Source organism: Neofelis nebulosa, chromosome 7 (genome assembly GCF_028018385.1).
Source record: "Neofelis nebulosa isolate mNeoNeb1 chromosome 7, mNeoNeb1.pri, whole genome shotgun sequence".
Lineage (NCBI taxonomy): Eukaryota > Metazoa > Chordata > Mammalia > Carnivora > Felidae > Neofelis > Neofelis nebulosa.
In genome coordinates, this window is record NC_080788.1 from 29,724,314 (window position 1) to 29,739,961 (window position 15,648).

The 15,648-nt window shown below is 49.1% G+C and overlaps 1 protein-coding gene across 2 annotated transcripts in view; it reads left to right on the forward strand.

Moving 5' to 3' along the window:
- TMEM266 (transmembrane protein 266) overlaps nucleotides 1–15,648 on the forward strand; it is a 125,809-nt gene that overhangs the window by 101,337 nt on the left and 8,824 nt on the right. For both annotated transcript variants that reach the window (XM_058736941.1, XM_058736940.1), the window contains exon 9: nucleotides 7,974–8,163. In XM_058736941.1, coding sequence (XP_058592924.1) covers nucleotides 7,974–8,163 — 190 coding nt within the window. The remainder of the gene's footprint in view (nucleotides 1–7,973; nucleotides 8,164–15,648) is intronic.

Genomic DNA, 15,648 nt, shown 5'->3' on the forward strand with positions numbered 1-15,648 from the left:
TTCTTTATTTATTTGGGAGGGAGAGGGCACCTGGGAGGGGGAGAGAGAGACAAAGAGAATCCCAAGCAGGCTCATGCAAACTGCTGAGATGAAACCAAGGGTTAGACGCTTAACCGACTGAGCCACCCAGGCGCTCCAGTGTATTTTAATTCCCTTTGGCTTTGATGGTTAGAGTGGGTAGGCTAGGTATTATTAACCCCTTTATAGACGGGAAGACAATGTCTGAGAGAGGCCGTTGCTTGCCCAGGCCACACAGTTCGTGGTAGAGGGCCAGGGATGGAACGCAGCGTCAGGGTCTGCTTTCCTACACCAGGCCTGGGGTGTCTGTACAAGTCACTGTCAGGCGGAGTAACACAAGCTGCTACATCAAACAAATATGGAAATGTCAGTGACCTACCATAAGAAGAGTTTGTCTGTCACATCACAGCCCAGCGCAGGTTGCAGTGGACAGGGGGTGGTGGGCCACTGTTCGACACAGTCAGTCTGGCCTCCAGGCTCCTCCCATTTTGTTAGTTCCTTCTAAGTCCTTGCAGTTTTCTTCCTTCAGCAGGGGAGAAGTAGAGAAGGGGAGAGTAGAGAACTGTGTACAGGTTTTTATTAGCCAGGCTTCTGCCCCCATTTCGTAGATGGGACTCAGTTTCACAGTCACACTTAAGGCACCAGATGCAGACTAAAGTGGTCTATGTGCCCAGCAAGAAAACAGTCACTTGCACGGGGACTAATCCATAAAATGAGGCCCATGGGCTCACGACGTTCTCTACCCCTTTCCCCCATCCCATGGGCACAATCACATCTATTAATCCTCTCTGGATGATGCAAGTCACCTTGACCTTTTTCTGTAAGAAACAGAATAATAATCTTGACCCCAAGCAATAGGCATTTCTGGTGGAAGTAGGTGGTGGGGGGAAGGGCCGTGTCCTGCTCCTCCCTCTCCATCTGCTCCATTTTCAGGTGCAGGGATCGTGCAGGGGTCGTAACCCACTTGTTAGGTGGTGGGAGGTGATCTGCGGACCTTGCTTGGGACCCAGGATCCCCGGTGCTCAGCACCTCTGAGAGAACGCCAACGGCTGCACAGATTCTCACCTTTGAGGCTGGGCCGCCAACTCAGAGAAGGGCTTCCATGGCCATCAGCAGATTGGAAAGAGCAGAAAAGGGTCCTATCCTGGTTCTAGGGGTGGTGCTTGATCTGACTCATTCCAGAGAGCCCCCCACTTCCCCACTTTTCCCGCAGAGGCCACAAGTCCCCAGCTCAGCACAATCGCCTTTGTTACCTGGATTATTCAAGATCTCCACTGTGGGAAGGGAAGTGTGTGTATGTGTGTGTGTGTGTGTGTGTGTGTGTGTGTGTTTAAGCATGGGAAGTGATTTGTAAAACAGCCGATAGCTTTAATGACAAGCCTATTTAGCTGATAAAATTAGCCATCAGAGGAATAACTTATGTTATCCTTTTGCCATAATTTAAATTTATGGCCAACTACTAGTCATCTTCACAATGGATGGAAAGGGGCCAAGGTCGAATTCAGCTTCCCCCTGCTCCTAAATCATTAGTTTGCAACTGTCTCCTGATTTTTATTGTTACCAACAATGGCGAAACTAATGGAAATAAACATTGGATGCCATCCCAATAGCAGATAGGTTTGAAGGCAGGGCAGTCTGTGCAGACAGCACTAATAGGATGGAAGAAAATTATTGCTCTTGCATTAGATAGCATCGAGCTTCTGGCCAGAGTGTGCATTGATCAGGCCAAGGCCGTGTCAAGTGTACTCCACAAACCAGACCATTATAGGCAGAGATGTACTGGGTGTGCCAGCTCTGCCGCCCCAGGGGTCTGGCCCCACCTGGGCATGCATTAAAAGCCCAGCCCCAATGGAAGAGGCCTTGACTCACTCTGTAATGCATGCTGAGGGCTTCCCTGTGGATGCTGGCTGATCTGGTCAGGTTATCTGATAGAAATACTTAGCTAATGATATGCATTAAGAAGGGCTGTGACTGCACTTTCATTCTCCCTGAGTCTCAGGATGGTCTTTTTTTCCCCCAGGCCAGTTTGCCAATGGAAAATTTGCTTCATTTTGTCATCAGAGCCACCATGTGCCTTTGCCCCTCGAGGCCCAAGGCCCAGGCCCACGTGAGCCCTGGAGAGCTTGAATGTTTCTTCTTAACTGGTTTCAACAGTTTGACCACAGAGTGTCTAGGTGTGCATATTTTGTATTTATCCTGCTTCAGATTCTCTGAGTTTCTTGAATTTGTGGATTTTTTTTTATTATATTGGGAAAGTTCTTGACCATGATTTCTTTACTGATTGTTTTTGCTTTATCCTTTCCTTCTCCTTTTGAAATTCTGCTTGCCTATGTTAGGCCCTTTGAGCATGTCTCACATCTCTCTTAGACCTATTTTGATCACTCATTCTCCCTACCCACCCACCCCCCCGCCTCCTTTTTTTGGCCATATGTTGCAATATTTTCCTGTAGACCTGCCCTCAAGTCCAACAATCTTATCTTCTACAATGTCTGGTCTGCTGTTAAGCCCATCCAATGGAATTCTCAATTTCAGATATTGTATGTTGAACTTCTAGAAGTTCCATTTGATTCCTCTTACAAGTTCTGTTTCTCCACTGAAATGCTACATCCATTCTGTTCATCTTTCCTCCTAATTCAATATAATCATCACACTTATTTTGAAGTCCTTATCTGCTAACTCAAATATTAGATAAGCCAGCCTTTATGAAAATTCTAAGCAGCCTCTTGACTGTTTTATGTCTTGATAATTGAACATTGGTTGTGTGTGTGTGTGTGTGTGTGTGTGTGTTTGCTTATTTGCATGAATAGTAACTCTTTTTGTGTACTACACACTGTTAATAATGTGTTTTAGAGATTCTGGATTATGTTATCTTTCTGTAAAGAGTCGGCCCTCCGGGAATGGGGCATTTCATCAGGGAGCAGGGGATGGCCCTCAAGACAGCACCAGGAGCCACCTGTCACTTGTACTTTATTCCCTCCCAGCTAGGCTCCCAGAGCCAGCACAGAGCTTGTCATAGACTCAGAGTTCAGCTAGTCCATTTGCCTTATTGAACACACAGTAAAACCAAGGCCCAAAGAGGAACAGAGACTCACCCAAAGTCAGAGTGAGGGAGGGGTGAAGGGCTGAGAATTCTGGTGCCTGCCTCCAGCCCTTGGTTTTTCCCCACTTGGAGCCTCCTGCTTTTTCCTGGCCCCTATAGCCACCAACCCCTCTGTATTCTGCTTGAGCCTAGTCTCTTCCATCTTGTCTCTAAGGCTTCGAGTTCCTTGACACAAAGTCTGTGAAGCTAGAAGCCAGAGGCCTGGATTCTGGGCCTAGCTTTGTTTCTGATGCACCCTGTTGACCTAGCTTTTCCCCTGCCCTGTCTCCCAGCACAGAGGCTTCTTCCAACCCTGGAGCCCCAGTTCACCCACTGACTAATGAGGTCCTGATATCCTAGGACCCCTGACAGCCCTTCAGTCAGCTGGGGAAGTACATGTGGCCATGTTCAGTAGAGGGGAAGCAGAAGCCAGGCTCTGAGTGTCCCAGCTGCAATACCCTGACAGCCCCCTAGAGCTGAGCTGAATTGAGCTGAGCTGAGAGCCATTTAGCTATATGCACTTCCTCTGTAGGAAGTCAGTCATTCCTCCTCAGGGCACAGGCTGAGAGCATCCAGCCACTCATACCCTCTGAAGCTTGTAAAAATATGTCCCTCTCCTTCACCCTCATTCCAATCCATGCCCATCCTGACACTTCTACCTCCTACTAGTCACCTTAACCTCCTGTCTCCACTGTCTCCAACCTAGTCCAAATTCTGGTTATCTGGCCTAGGTTGCAGAAATAGCATCCCAGCTGGTATTCCCAGGTCCACCCTGGCCCATCTCTGTCCAATCCTTCGCCATGCTGTCAGCACAGTCCTTCCAAAGTGCTCACCTGAGTCACCACAACACCTCCTCCCTCACCTGTCCTTCCGTTCAAAAGATTTCAGTGATTTCCTGTCACTCTTTAAAGGCCGACATCCTAGAAACATCTTGCTGTGGCTAAAGGGCTCTGCCTGGTGTGGCTTCTGTTGATCTCCCCAGGCTCTCTTACCTACCAGGCCTCTGTCTTTTGGACACATCGTGCCTCCCCTGCCACAAGTACCACCCGGTGTCACCCCCTTGAGACTGTCCTGGGAGATTTACTCCCCACAGTGCAGCAGACACGGTCCCCCTCACATGGGGCCACTGAGGACTCACTTCCAAGCTGAGAGACACATTTTCATTCTAAAACACGTAACAGAATTTTAACATAGCCCTCACCATGCTTTATCTGAATGAGTGAATGAATGAATGAATGAATGAATGTCTAGGAGAACTCCCATATACTTGGGGTTCATATCTGTAGCCTAAAACTTGTTTTAATGTATGTGCCTATGTCTGCACATGTGGGCTTGGGGCTGGGCAAGCCCTGGCCTCTGGCTGTCTGGCCTGAATTCCAGTGGGACACTCATGGGCAGCTCTATATCAATTACAAGTTATCAATAATGCATCTGCTCAGAGTGGCCTAGAAGGCCATTAGCTGGGCCTACTGGCCCTGACGAGCAGCCTTGGAGAAAGTGGTCTACATATGCCCATGGGAAGTTCAGATCAGCCTGGGAAGGAGGGGCTTCCAGCCCCAGCAGAACTCAGGAAGGTTGCCTCATGGGCCCCTTGTGACCTCTGAGACCTTGATGCCAGAGAGGTAGCTTGAACTCTCTCCCCCTGCACAGAAGACCACCGTATAATAAGCCAGGGTTGCTTTCTTACCATCTACAACCAATGGCCCCATGTAAGTACTGAGTTGTTGAGGTCCAGAGTCTGAGCCTAGACTGAAAGCAGAGATAGGGCACAGTGTGTGAGCAGGTACAGGGTTCAGTGTGTAACCATGGTTGGGGCTCACGGTCAGAGCTTAGTGTGTGAGCAGGATCAGGGCTCAGACTATCTCAGCTTTGGGCTAAGATTGGAGCTTGGTCTGAAACCACAGAATTGAGCAGAGCTGATTAGTTTCATTCATTCATTAATTCAACAATAATTATTGAGTGCCTTCTCTACACCAGGCAACAAAACAGTCAAGACCCCTGCTCTTACATAGATTATATTTTATTAGGGGGGGCGAAGGTGGCAGTGCTGTGCTAGAGCCCTCATCCCTGAGAACCACTTGTGTACATGTCTTCCCAATTCTCCATGACATTGTGTTGGTAGTTTGAAATTGGCTATGGTGGAGTATTTACACCACAGAGATTGGCATAAACTACCCATCAGGACTTTTTTCTTTCTTTCTTTCTTTCTTTCTTTCTTTCTTTCTTTCTTTCTTTCTTTCTTTCTTTCTTTCTTTCTTTCTTTCTTTCTTTTTCTTTTAACCATCATACCATCACTGAAGTGAGAGGGGAAAACCAAAAGATAGTCCTTAAAGAAAATGATGGAGTGACTACACATATTTGTATCATCTCCTTTCCCAAACTCCACTAAAATCACTATTTAAAAAACCATAAACACTTAAGAATTAAGAAAGTGTCTCTTTAAGTCCTGTCCATAAGGACAAAGAATATAGAGACTTAAGTGGATTTGAGAAAAATAGTGGATGAGAAAGGGGTAACCGATCTAGCAGAATGGAGAATTTATAATTCAAGTGCCTGCAGAGGATAATGAGGGAAATGGGCTAATTCTGCCCTCAGAACCCTTGAGAGTTTGGGAAGAAAGGAGTGATTGGGAAGCTGACCAAAGGGAGAGGGGTTGGCTAAAAGCCTGTACACACAATATTTGAGCCCCTTAGGCTCCATCCCAATCCTGAACAGCCAGGAGACCACACACCCGCATCCTACAAGAATCATAGAGGTTTTTCCTCTGGAGAAACTGAACCAGAGGGCTCTGCAGGTGGTCCCTGGGTTAGGCAAGGGTCAGAGAAGGGGTACAGGGCTGAAAACGAGGATTAAGTGATAATCCTTCCGTATAATGATGGGACCCTCTGCCCCATTCCCTTGCCCTGCTCCCAGCACAGAGGCTGCCAGAGGCTGATGAGCTCTCTGAAAAACTGAGTGGTCCCAGAGACAAAACCTGTGGACACTGACATTGGGAGGTTGTCCCAACATCAGTCTCCTACTTGACCACCCTAATGTTAACGAATGCTCTAATTGTGCATTTCATTTACACCAAAAGAAAAATAATAAAATATTAAAATAGATTATAAAATATCAGAAGGTGATAAGTCCAATGCAGAGAATTCAAACAGGCTGGCATGACAAAGTGCCTGGGTGGCTGCCTCAGGTGGGGGGGGTTGGGTCTGAGCAGAGGAGCTGACTATGTGATCTGTGAGCAAACAGCACAGCTGGGGAAGTGGCCTTCAGATCAACACATGCTTGGTGTGTTTAAGGAACTACAAGAAGCCCTGCATCACAGGGAGAGGTAAAGAGAGAAAGGATTAGGCGAAGTAGGCCAGAGAGACAGGGCCAGATCATGCACCTGCTTTGTAAGCCAAGGGTAAGGAGTTGAGTTTCCTCCCAGTTGAGATTTGTAGACAAGATGGTGACATGATGTGATCTAGGTTTGGGAGAATCTCTCTGACTTCTTCTGGAGAATAGATGGCAAAAGGCTGTAGAAGTTGCAGTTGCCCAGGTGAGGGCTGGCAGTGAAGGTGGTGGGGGGTGGGGCAGGCAGGCTTGGCGTAGCACTTGGAGGTGGAGCTGGACTTGGGGACAGATTGCATGGTGGGGGAGGGAAGGCAAGGAAACAAAGGAGGTGATTCATTTTTGGCTCCAGCTAAGATGAGATGAAACCACCTGAGGAGTGATTTTCAGATGCAGTGAAGTCCTATTCTGACCAAGTTGAGTTGGTGATTCCTGTGACCCAGTTCCATGTTGTTGTCAGGTAGGAGTTGGAGGTGTGAGGCTAACATTACAGGGAGGGGTCAGAGCAGGACACTGAGCATCATGGGCAAGTAGGTAATCTTCTAGGTAGGGAGACCAGGCACTGGGCTTCCCTGGGACTGCCCTCCTCCACCACCACTTGTTTCAGGCTTTGAGAGTTTGTCTGGAGGTTGTGCAGAAGCGATGCAATGTGTTCTTGGGACACTAGGTGGCAGTGAAGGCTCTCCTTGTAGCTGAGCCCACAGCCAGGCCCTTCAACGACAGACGTCAACTTTGTCTTTGCACAGATGGCCCAGAAAGGCCCAAGGATGAACAGCCATTTCAGCCACAAACCCAAGAAGCATCTGGGTTTGTTGGCTTTTCCCAACAACAACAAAAAATAATTAACCAAAATCAAAATATGTGCAGCTTTTTTCAAAGCCCTTATTTAAGTACCCAAGTCCTCAGAGAGATCTAGGGTGTGAGAACCCCTGTTATACAGATAAGGGAACCCAGCCACATGGTCAGGAAGCTACATAGCCTGGACTAGGGCCCAACCCTTTCTGAACACCTCCTAGAAGAGGCAAGTGGGTGTTGCTGGAAGACAAATGGACAGTCGACAGCCCAGCAAGCAGGTGATGATCCCTGACATCAGGATGGGCTCCCACGGCTGGTTAGGCTGGCCCTGGATGTTCCCAGGTATCCTGTGTTACATTCATCATCAGTGTAAGACACCTGAATTAAGGCACACCTGGATCGCACATTTAGGCAAGTAACTAGATCAAGATTCAAACCCGTGTTTTTCGCCTCTCCTTCAGTGCCCTTCCCACAGACCACAGGTGTGTTTCTCCTAATGGCCATCTTGTCTTCACAATGGGCCAGACTACACAGTATCCCAGAGATGACACACAGGAACGCACTTTATTACTTGGATAAGACTCCATAAACGTCAAAGGCTCTAGCGACTGGTGTCGTTGGAGATTTGTAAGGAAGGCCCCACCCACCCCTCAGGACTCTCAGCGCCAGGCTCCTGGCTCCCGCCCCAGGAGCAAAGAGCCCCTGGCCCCGCCCTCCCGCGCGCAGCCCACCGCCCACAGCCCCTCTCCTCTTGCAGTTTGAGATCCGGCAGCTGCGGGCGCACCTGGCTCAGCAGGACCTGGACCTGGCTGCCGAGCGCGAGGCGGCACTGCAGGCCCCTCACGTGCTCAGCCAGCCGCGCAGCCGCTACAAGGTGGTGGAGGCCGGCACGTGGGCGGAGGAGACGGCCGCCGAGAGCGTCGTGGAGGAGCTGCAGCCCTCGCAAGGTGAGCCCGCCGGCGGCCCGCCCCCACCCAGGCCTCTGCGCCCAGAATCCTGAGGGCGGGCGAGCCTCCTTGCGGGACTGGTGGGAGGGGGGGCTCACCTCAGGAGGGGGTGCCCCCGGGACGACCTTTCCTAGCCCTGGAGCAAGCGTTTAGTCAGGCTGCCTTGCCCCAACCACGAAGTCATCTCAGTGACTTGCACCCATTCTATGCCTGTGGGCCGCTGGCGTGCTTTGCATGCATTATTATCTCGCCATCCCTCACTGCATTAGAAGTATGACTTACCTATTTTACGGATGAAATAAAAGTTGTACAAAGGCGCATCACTAACAAATGGCGGAGCTAGGCTTCAAACCAGAGACTTGAGACTTTCCTTCTGGACTACCCCGCCCGCAGGGGCCAGATAGTCAGTCCATCCTTAGGGCCAGTACAGCCCAGAAGCTAAATCTTGGAGGTGGTAACAAACTGGTGGGCAGGAGAGATTAGTGGAGAATGGGGCATGAGTACTGTATAGATGGCCAGCTGTGTTATCTTGAACAGGGAACTTCCTCCTTCTGAGCCTTGGTTGTGCTAGCTGGCAAATGGGAACGGTGCTGAGCTTTCCTCACAGTGTTGTTGTGAGGCTCAGGGAAGTGGGTGCAAGTGGCCTCCAGAGCTGCAAAACAGTCCTGCAAATGTCAGATGGTATTGCCTGGTGACACAGCTCTGTCAAGTTTGGACCTTCGCAGGATTTGGGGAGGCTGTGTTCAAATGGACTCAAGTCAGGGATCTACCTCAGCTCAGGGAGCTGGGGAGCCAGGTAGGAGGATGAGCGCCCACGTTAGGGCCCCAAGGGGATCCTAGGAGCTCTCAACACAGACTTCCCTCCCCAGGCACCTTTTGTGTTCCTGTCTGAGTCCTCCCTGCCCTAACTGGTACCTGAAAATGTTATCACTAAAGTGATGGGTAAGGGGTTACGTCACTTTATCAAAAAATTCTTTTAAATATTGACCTCCCCTAATAATTCAGGATACATTTTCAAGTTTACATTTTTTACCTGAAGGTAAGGGAATTAAAAGTTCATCAAATCGCCCCTTCCCCGGAGGGAGGTTTTTACAGTGTGATCTCATTTCATCCTCACGTCACCTTTCTCTCATATGGAGGAGAAAACTCAGACCCAGAGAAGTTGAAAGAATTTCAGGGTAGAGATGCCTATGTGGCTCAGTCGGTTAAGTGTCTGACTCTTGATTTTGGCTCAGGTCATGATCTCAGGGTTCATGAGATCGAGCCCTGAATTGGGCTTCATGCTAACAGTGCAGAGCCTGCTTGGGATTCTCTCTCTCTCTCTCTCTCTCTCTCTCTCTCTCTCTCGTGCGCGCGCGCTCTCTCTCTCTCTCTGCCCCTCCCCTGCTGTGTCTCTCTCAAAATAAACAAACAAACATTAAAAAAAAAAAAAAGAATTTCACAGAATTATACACTGGAAATGATGGTGCTGAGCTTAGAACCCAGGCTGTGGGGCCCTAAACCCCAGCTTGACCTCGGGCCCACTTCACCTTGGCTTGCCATGTTCCCCTTGCCAGGACAGCCCAGCAGAGCTGCATGGGTTGGGAGGCAGGAGGCCAGAGCCTTGGGCTCCACTACTCCCCAGCTCTGTGACTTGAGGCTTCAGTGTTCCCTTCTATAAAGTGCCTCACAGCTCCAGCTCTGCCTGCCTCACAGGCAGCATGAGGAGCTGATGGATGTGAGAAAGCTCTGGAGGCTGTAAGTCACTGTGGACAGGTTTTGTGGAGTGGGGTGATTGCTGTTATGATCTTTTAGAGAGAACTTCGGATCTTAGAACTGTAGATGTTGGGGGCTGGGAGGGACTTCTCTAAGGGAGGGATAGACCTTCAGCTGATGTGTTCATCCCATCTAAAACTCTTGCCAAGAGGCTCCCTGGCCTCAGCTTACCTTCTTTAACAACAGGTGCTCCTGAACTCCCAGGGAAGCCCACACCAACCCAACTTTCAATGGCTCTGTTTATTGGAAAAGAATTCTTTGTTCTGGGCTGAGGTCTGCCCCCCAGCACCTGTCTTTCCTACTTGGCTGCAGCTGTTCTGCATTGGTTGCAGTGGATGCCCTCCCGGCTGAGGCACCTTTCATTTTATTTTTTTATTGAAGTCTGTTTGACATACAGTGTTATACTGAGGTGTGATTTCAAAGACTGGCCTCTGAGTGTTTTCTCCTGCAGGGACTGTCACTGCATTCCCACAGCCAACCCTCAGGAGAGAAGCTCTCCATGTTCTTGCTGTATCATCTCTCCTTGAACATTCCAGTGTTTTGGTTCCTCTTAGAGTGACATCTAGAACAGAACACAGTTCTTGGGGAGCTGCAAGACCAGGGTGGAGTGCTAAGGGGCCACCCCTGCTTTTTTGTTCTGAACCGAGAACCCTTAGATGTGGCTGCCTGGCCTGAGCTCACAGCTGACCCGGCCCCCTGCCCCGTGTTCCCTGGGAGGCCCCCCCATCCCTGTTCCCTGCTCCCATTCCACTGTGCAGCACTTTACATCCATCTGTGTTGGGCTGTAGCTTCTTTGATTCCTGACTTAACACGTTGGCTGATGGCTGCTTGGGCTGCAGTAATGGTGATGAAGCATGGCAAACTGCTTACCTGTCAGTTTACTGTCTCATGGCTCTCGAGGCTGACGTCTGAGATCAAGGTCTTGGCAGGTTGGTTCCTCCCGAGGGCTGTGAGGGTCTGTCCCCTAGCTTCTGGTGGTTTGCTCATAATGCTTGGTGTTCCTTGGCTTCCTCTTCACCTGGCATTCTCCCTGTGTGTGTGTCTGTGTTCACATTTCCTTTTTTATAAGGACCCAAGTCATACTGGGTTGGGGACCCACCCTACTCCAGTATGACATCACCTTAATTAGTGACTTCTGCTTCAGCCTCATTTCCAAATGAGATCCCATTCTGAGGTACTGGGGGTTAGGGCAACATATGAATTTGGGGGAGACACAACAATTCACCCTCTAACAGGTGGCATACAGACCTTTAATGATCTCGCTTGCCCAGCCTCAACTCCTCCCACTGTCTTCACCTTCACTGTGGGCAAGGGAAGCATCTTTTAGCTCTGTGTTCTATGCAGCGGTAGGTCTTGGAACTTTTCCACATGCTGATCACTGGCAGGCCAGGCCTGCCTGCCAAACTTCTCTTCCTCCTTAGAACCCATCTCCAGGTGAGCTCCCAGCCACCACTCTCTCCCCTCTAGACTTCCATGAACTCCCATGAGGCCCAATCAGCTGTGCCGTGTTGCTGTGACCATTTATGTGTGTGTTCCCCCCAAGACTTGTTTATCTCCAGAGCCCACCCAGGCCTGGCCCTCAGCAGGCTCCCTGTAGTGCTTATTGTGTGAAATGTAATGTGCAAGTCTGTAACTGATCAAAGAACAAAAAAAGGCTTGTGGATGTCACTTGTGCTAATGTGGGTCCTTGCAGTGCTCTGGGCTCAGGGGCCATCTGGCAGCAGTGCACTCCAGAAACCCCTCTTGACTTTCAGCTCCCTAGGCTGGTGTTTGTGGAATCCAGAATAAAAGAATATAAGAATATTCTTTTTGCAAGTTCTTCTAGAAGTCAGCAGCTTTTGCCTGCTTGTCTTGCTTCCCAAGGACAGGAGCTTCACAGTCTCCAGCTCATCCCAGGGTCTTCCTCATTGATAAAGCAGAATGAGTCAGAGGAGCAGCTGCTGGGCAACCAGCCTCCTTGCTCTGCCCACAGTGGTGCTCACAGCCCATCTCGAGGCTGCAGCTCACCTGGGGCTTAGGCCTGCCTGGTTCTGTTGTCTCTTCACATGTGCTCACCTATAAACATCTGAGCTCAGGTGAGCGCCTCCAAACAGCCACACATTCTATAACACCTCTCTATCATCAGGATCCTTGGCTCTCGCGATAACAGCATGGCCATTATTGTCCCTGAGCCAGTGACCTCCAGACCCTCAACACCTGATGCCACATTTGGGCCCACAGGGAGTCAAGATCTGGGTTTGGAGAGTCTACAAACAAACCAAGCCTTTGAAATAATCCTACACATTCTAGGAGTCCTTGCCTCTCCATCCTGCTCCCTCTCTCTGCTGTCCCCATAATGAACAACTTCCAGGAGGGATGGAGGGTGGCAGAATAAGAAGGGAGAAAGCTGGGTCACACTCGAAGCCCACTCAGGGTAAATTTGATCAGCTGTGTGTCACTAGCCAGGATGTCATGGCATCTGTGCTGACCCTCCTGAGACTAGGAGGTGTCTGAACAAGGCACCCAGGCCTCCCATAGAGATGCCAAACATGTATCCCTGGGAGCAGCTGCAAATGCCCCACCCATCTATACCTGGAACCCACCCCTGCTCTCCTTTATCTGTTCTGTGACACCCCTACCTCCAACCTCTCTAGATGCACACCTGCCCTGTACCTGCCCCAGTCTATGCCATGCACAGTCCACTCCCCCACAGGCCACTTCTGCCACTTCACTGCCAACCTCCAGAGCCATCAGTAGCGAAGCCAACACCGCTGAAGCAGAGGGCAGAAGCTGGGGGGCCAGCAAGTGGCATGTGTGATTCATAGCCTCCAGTGGGCCAGTGAGACAGGGCATCCCCCAGCTGATTTCTCTTTGATCAGGAGCTGTGTCCAGGGAGGGATTTCCATGACATTAGAAATTATGGCCGGACAAGCTAGGGATGCCCTGGGCTACTCTGGAGATGTAGAAAGGGCAGCCTTTGTTGCTAACGATGACCTTCAGGCCAGTGAGGGCTCCGAAGCTCACTGTGTCACAACAGCACACAGACTTTCCAAGGATTAACCTGCAGAAATGAGCGAGAAGTGACAGGAGCCTCTGGAGGGGGCCTTGCTCACTGCGGGAGGGTGGCCCTGAGGGGTGGGAGTGCTGAGTGGTTCCTACAGTCTCAACAGTTGCCAGCAGGTCAGAGCCAGACTAACGCCGACCAGCTTCTGTTTAGACTTGCTCTGGCACAAATCATTTTTAAAACCCAGGCTGCAAAGTTCCAGACTTTGGGGCCTGCCAAGTTCACGGTGCCCCTGTGTAGTCGTTAATACTTCCCTCCCAAATTTATTAGTCTTGAAACTTGCCCATAATTTATGAATTACAGCTACTGGTGGGAGTGCCACAGTTTCACTGTATATCACAGGAAACCTCTGTGTCCCTGTATGCTGCCCCAGCACTCAGAGAAACCCCCACAGAGGTGCACCAGGCCAGGCGGCCCCCCCAGAGGGCCTTCCCTCTGCCAAGCAGCTGGCACCAGGGTGTACCCTTAGGAGAGCAGAGACCTATGTGCTATGGAGACAAGTCGGGGTTTCTGCCACTGCTGGCCTCCTCACATGTGTTCCTAGTGGAGTCACTGAGGACCCAGGGAAGCCCCAGAGCTGCAGGGCCTCACACAAAATAGTGAGACAGTTGACAGGGCAGAGGGCTAGGGCTAGGGGTTTGTATCTCAGCTCAGCCTTGAACAAGTTACTTTACCTCTCTGATCAGGACTGGGTCCATGGCCTGGTGACTTGGTTGGTCATATAGGGGCTCGAACTTGGTTCAGTGCTCTGCTGTGGTCTACTTGAAATCCTTAATGCTTTTTTTTTTTTTTTTAATTTTTTTTTTTTTAACATTTATTTATTTTTGAGACAGAGAGAGACAGAGCATGAACGGGGGAGGGTCAGAGAGAGAGGGAGACACAGAATCTGAAACAGGCTCCAGCCTCTGAGCAGTCAGCACAGAGCCCGACGCGGGGCTCGAACTCACATACCGCAAGATCGTGACCTGAGCCGAAGTCAGACGCTTAACCGACTGAGCCACCCAGGCGCCCCGCTTTTTTTTTTTTTAACAGATGTGTAATTGGCATATAGCTTATTAGTTTTGGGTATACTATGTAACGATTAGATATTTGTATATATTGCAAAATGATCATAATAAATCTAGTTAACATCTGTAACCATACATATTTATAAAATTAAAAAAAAATTTTAAGTTTATTTATTTTGAGAGAGAGAATAAGCAGGGGAGGAGCAAAGAGAGAGGGAGAGAGAGAATCCCAAGCAGGCTCCATGCAGTCAGCACAGAGCCTGATGTGAGTCTCGATCTCAGGAACCATAAGATCGTGACCTGAGCCGAAACCAAGAATCAGACGTTTAACCGACTGAACCCCCCCAGACCCCCCAGTTACAAATATTCTTTTTAATGTGATGAGAACTTCTAAGATTTACTTGCTTAACAACTTTCAAATATGCAGTACATTATTAGTAACTATTGTCACCATGTGATACAGCATATCCCCATAACTTATTTATTTTACAATAAAATTTGTACCCTTTGACCCCACTCACCCATTTCACCAACCCCCACCTCTAACAACTACCAATTTGTTCTTTGTATCTGTGAGCTCAGAGTTTTCTTATTTTTGTTTTGTTTTTAGATTACACATAATTGAGATCATATAGTATTTGTCTTTCTCTCCCTGACTTATTTCACTTAGCATAATGCCCTCAAGGGACATCCATGTTGCAAATGGCGCAATTTCTTTCTTTTTTATAGCTGAAATACTCCAGTGTGTGTGTATCTGTGTGTGTCTGTGTGTGTGTGTATCTGTGTGTGTGTATGTATACATGCCACATCTTTATTCATCCACCATTGGACACTTATGTTGTTTCCATGTATTAGCTATTATAAATAATGCTGTGATGAATGTGAGGGTGCATCTTTTCAAGTTAGTGTTTTCGTTTACTTTGGGTAATACCCAGGAGTGGAATTCTATGGTAGTTGTATTTTTGATTTTTGAGAAACCTCCATATTACTTTCCACAGTGGCTATAAAATGTACATTCCCACCAAAACTGTGCAAGTGTTCACTTTTCTTGACATCTTGCCAAAATTACCTCTTGTCTTTTTGCTAATAGCCATTCTAACAAGTATGAGGTGGTATCTCATTGTGGTTTGTAGTCCCTTGATAACGAGTGATGTGGAGCATCTTCTCATGTGTCTGTTGGCCATCTATATATGTTCTTTGGAAAAATGTCTATTCAGATCCTCTGCCCAGCTTTTAACTGGTTTGGTTCTTTCCACTGTTGAGTTGTATGAGTTCTTTATACGTGGTGGATATTATTAGCCCCTTATCACATATGATCTGGCTTTTTGAACAAGGGACCCCATAATCCTGCTCGTCCTGTCTCTGAGCCCCAGTTTTTCCAGAATGAGGATAGTAGCAGAAGCACATCTTCTCTGCAAAGGATTGGGTTTTTGATCACAGGCACAGCTCTAGTGCATGGTACACAGCAGGTGCCCAGTGAATGTCCGTGCCTCCTTCTATGAGGGCTGCCTAGTCAGGGACCAGGAGCCCCAAACCAGGAATCAGGGCTTCCCTATGGACTTTGGGGCCCGTGTCTGCACAGGATGTATGGATATGGGGTCCTGGGACCCTGCCCCACAGCACCCGCTCTCACCCCTTCCAGGAGGCCCAGCTGACTCAACCTCAGCCTTTCTCTCAACC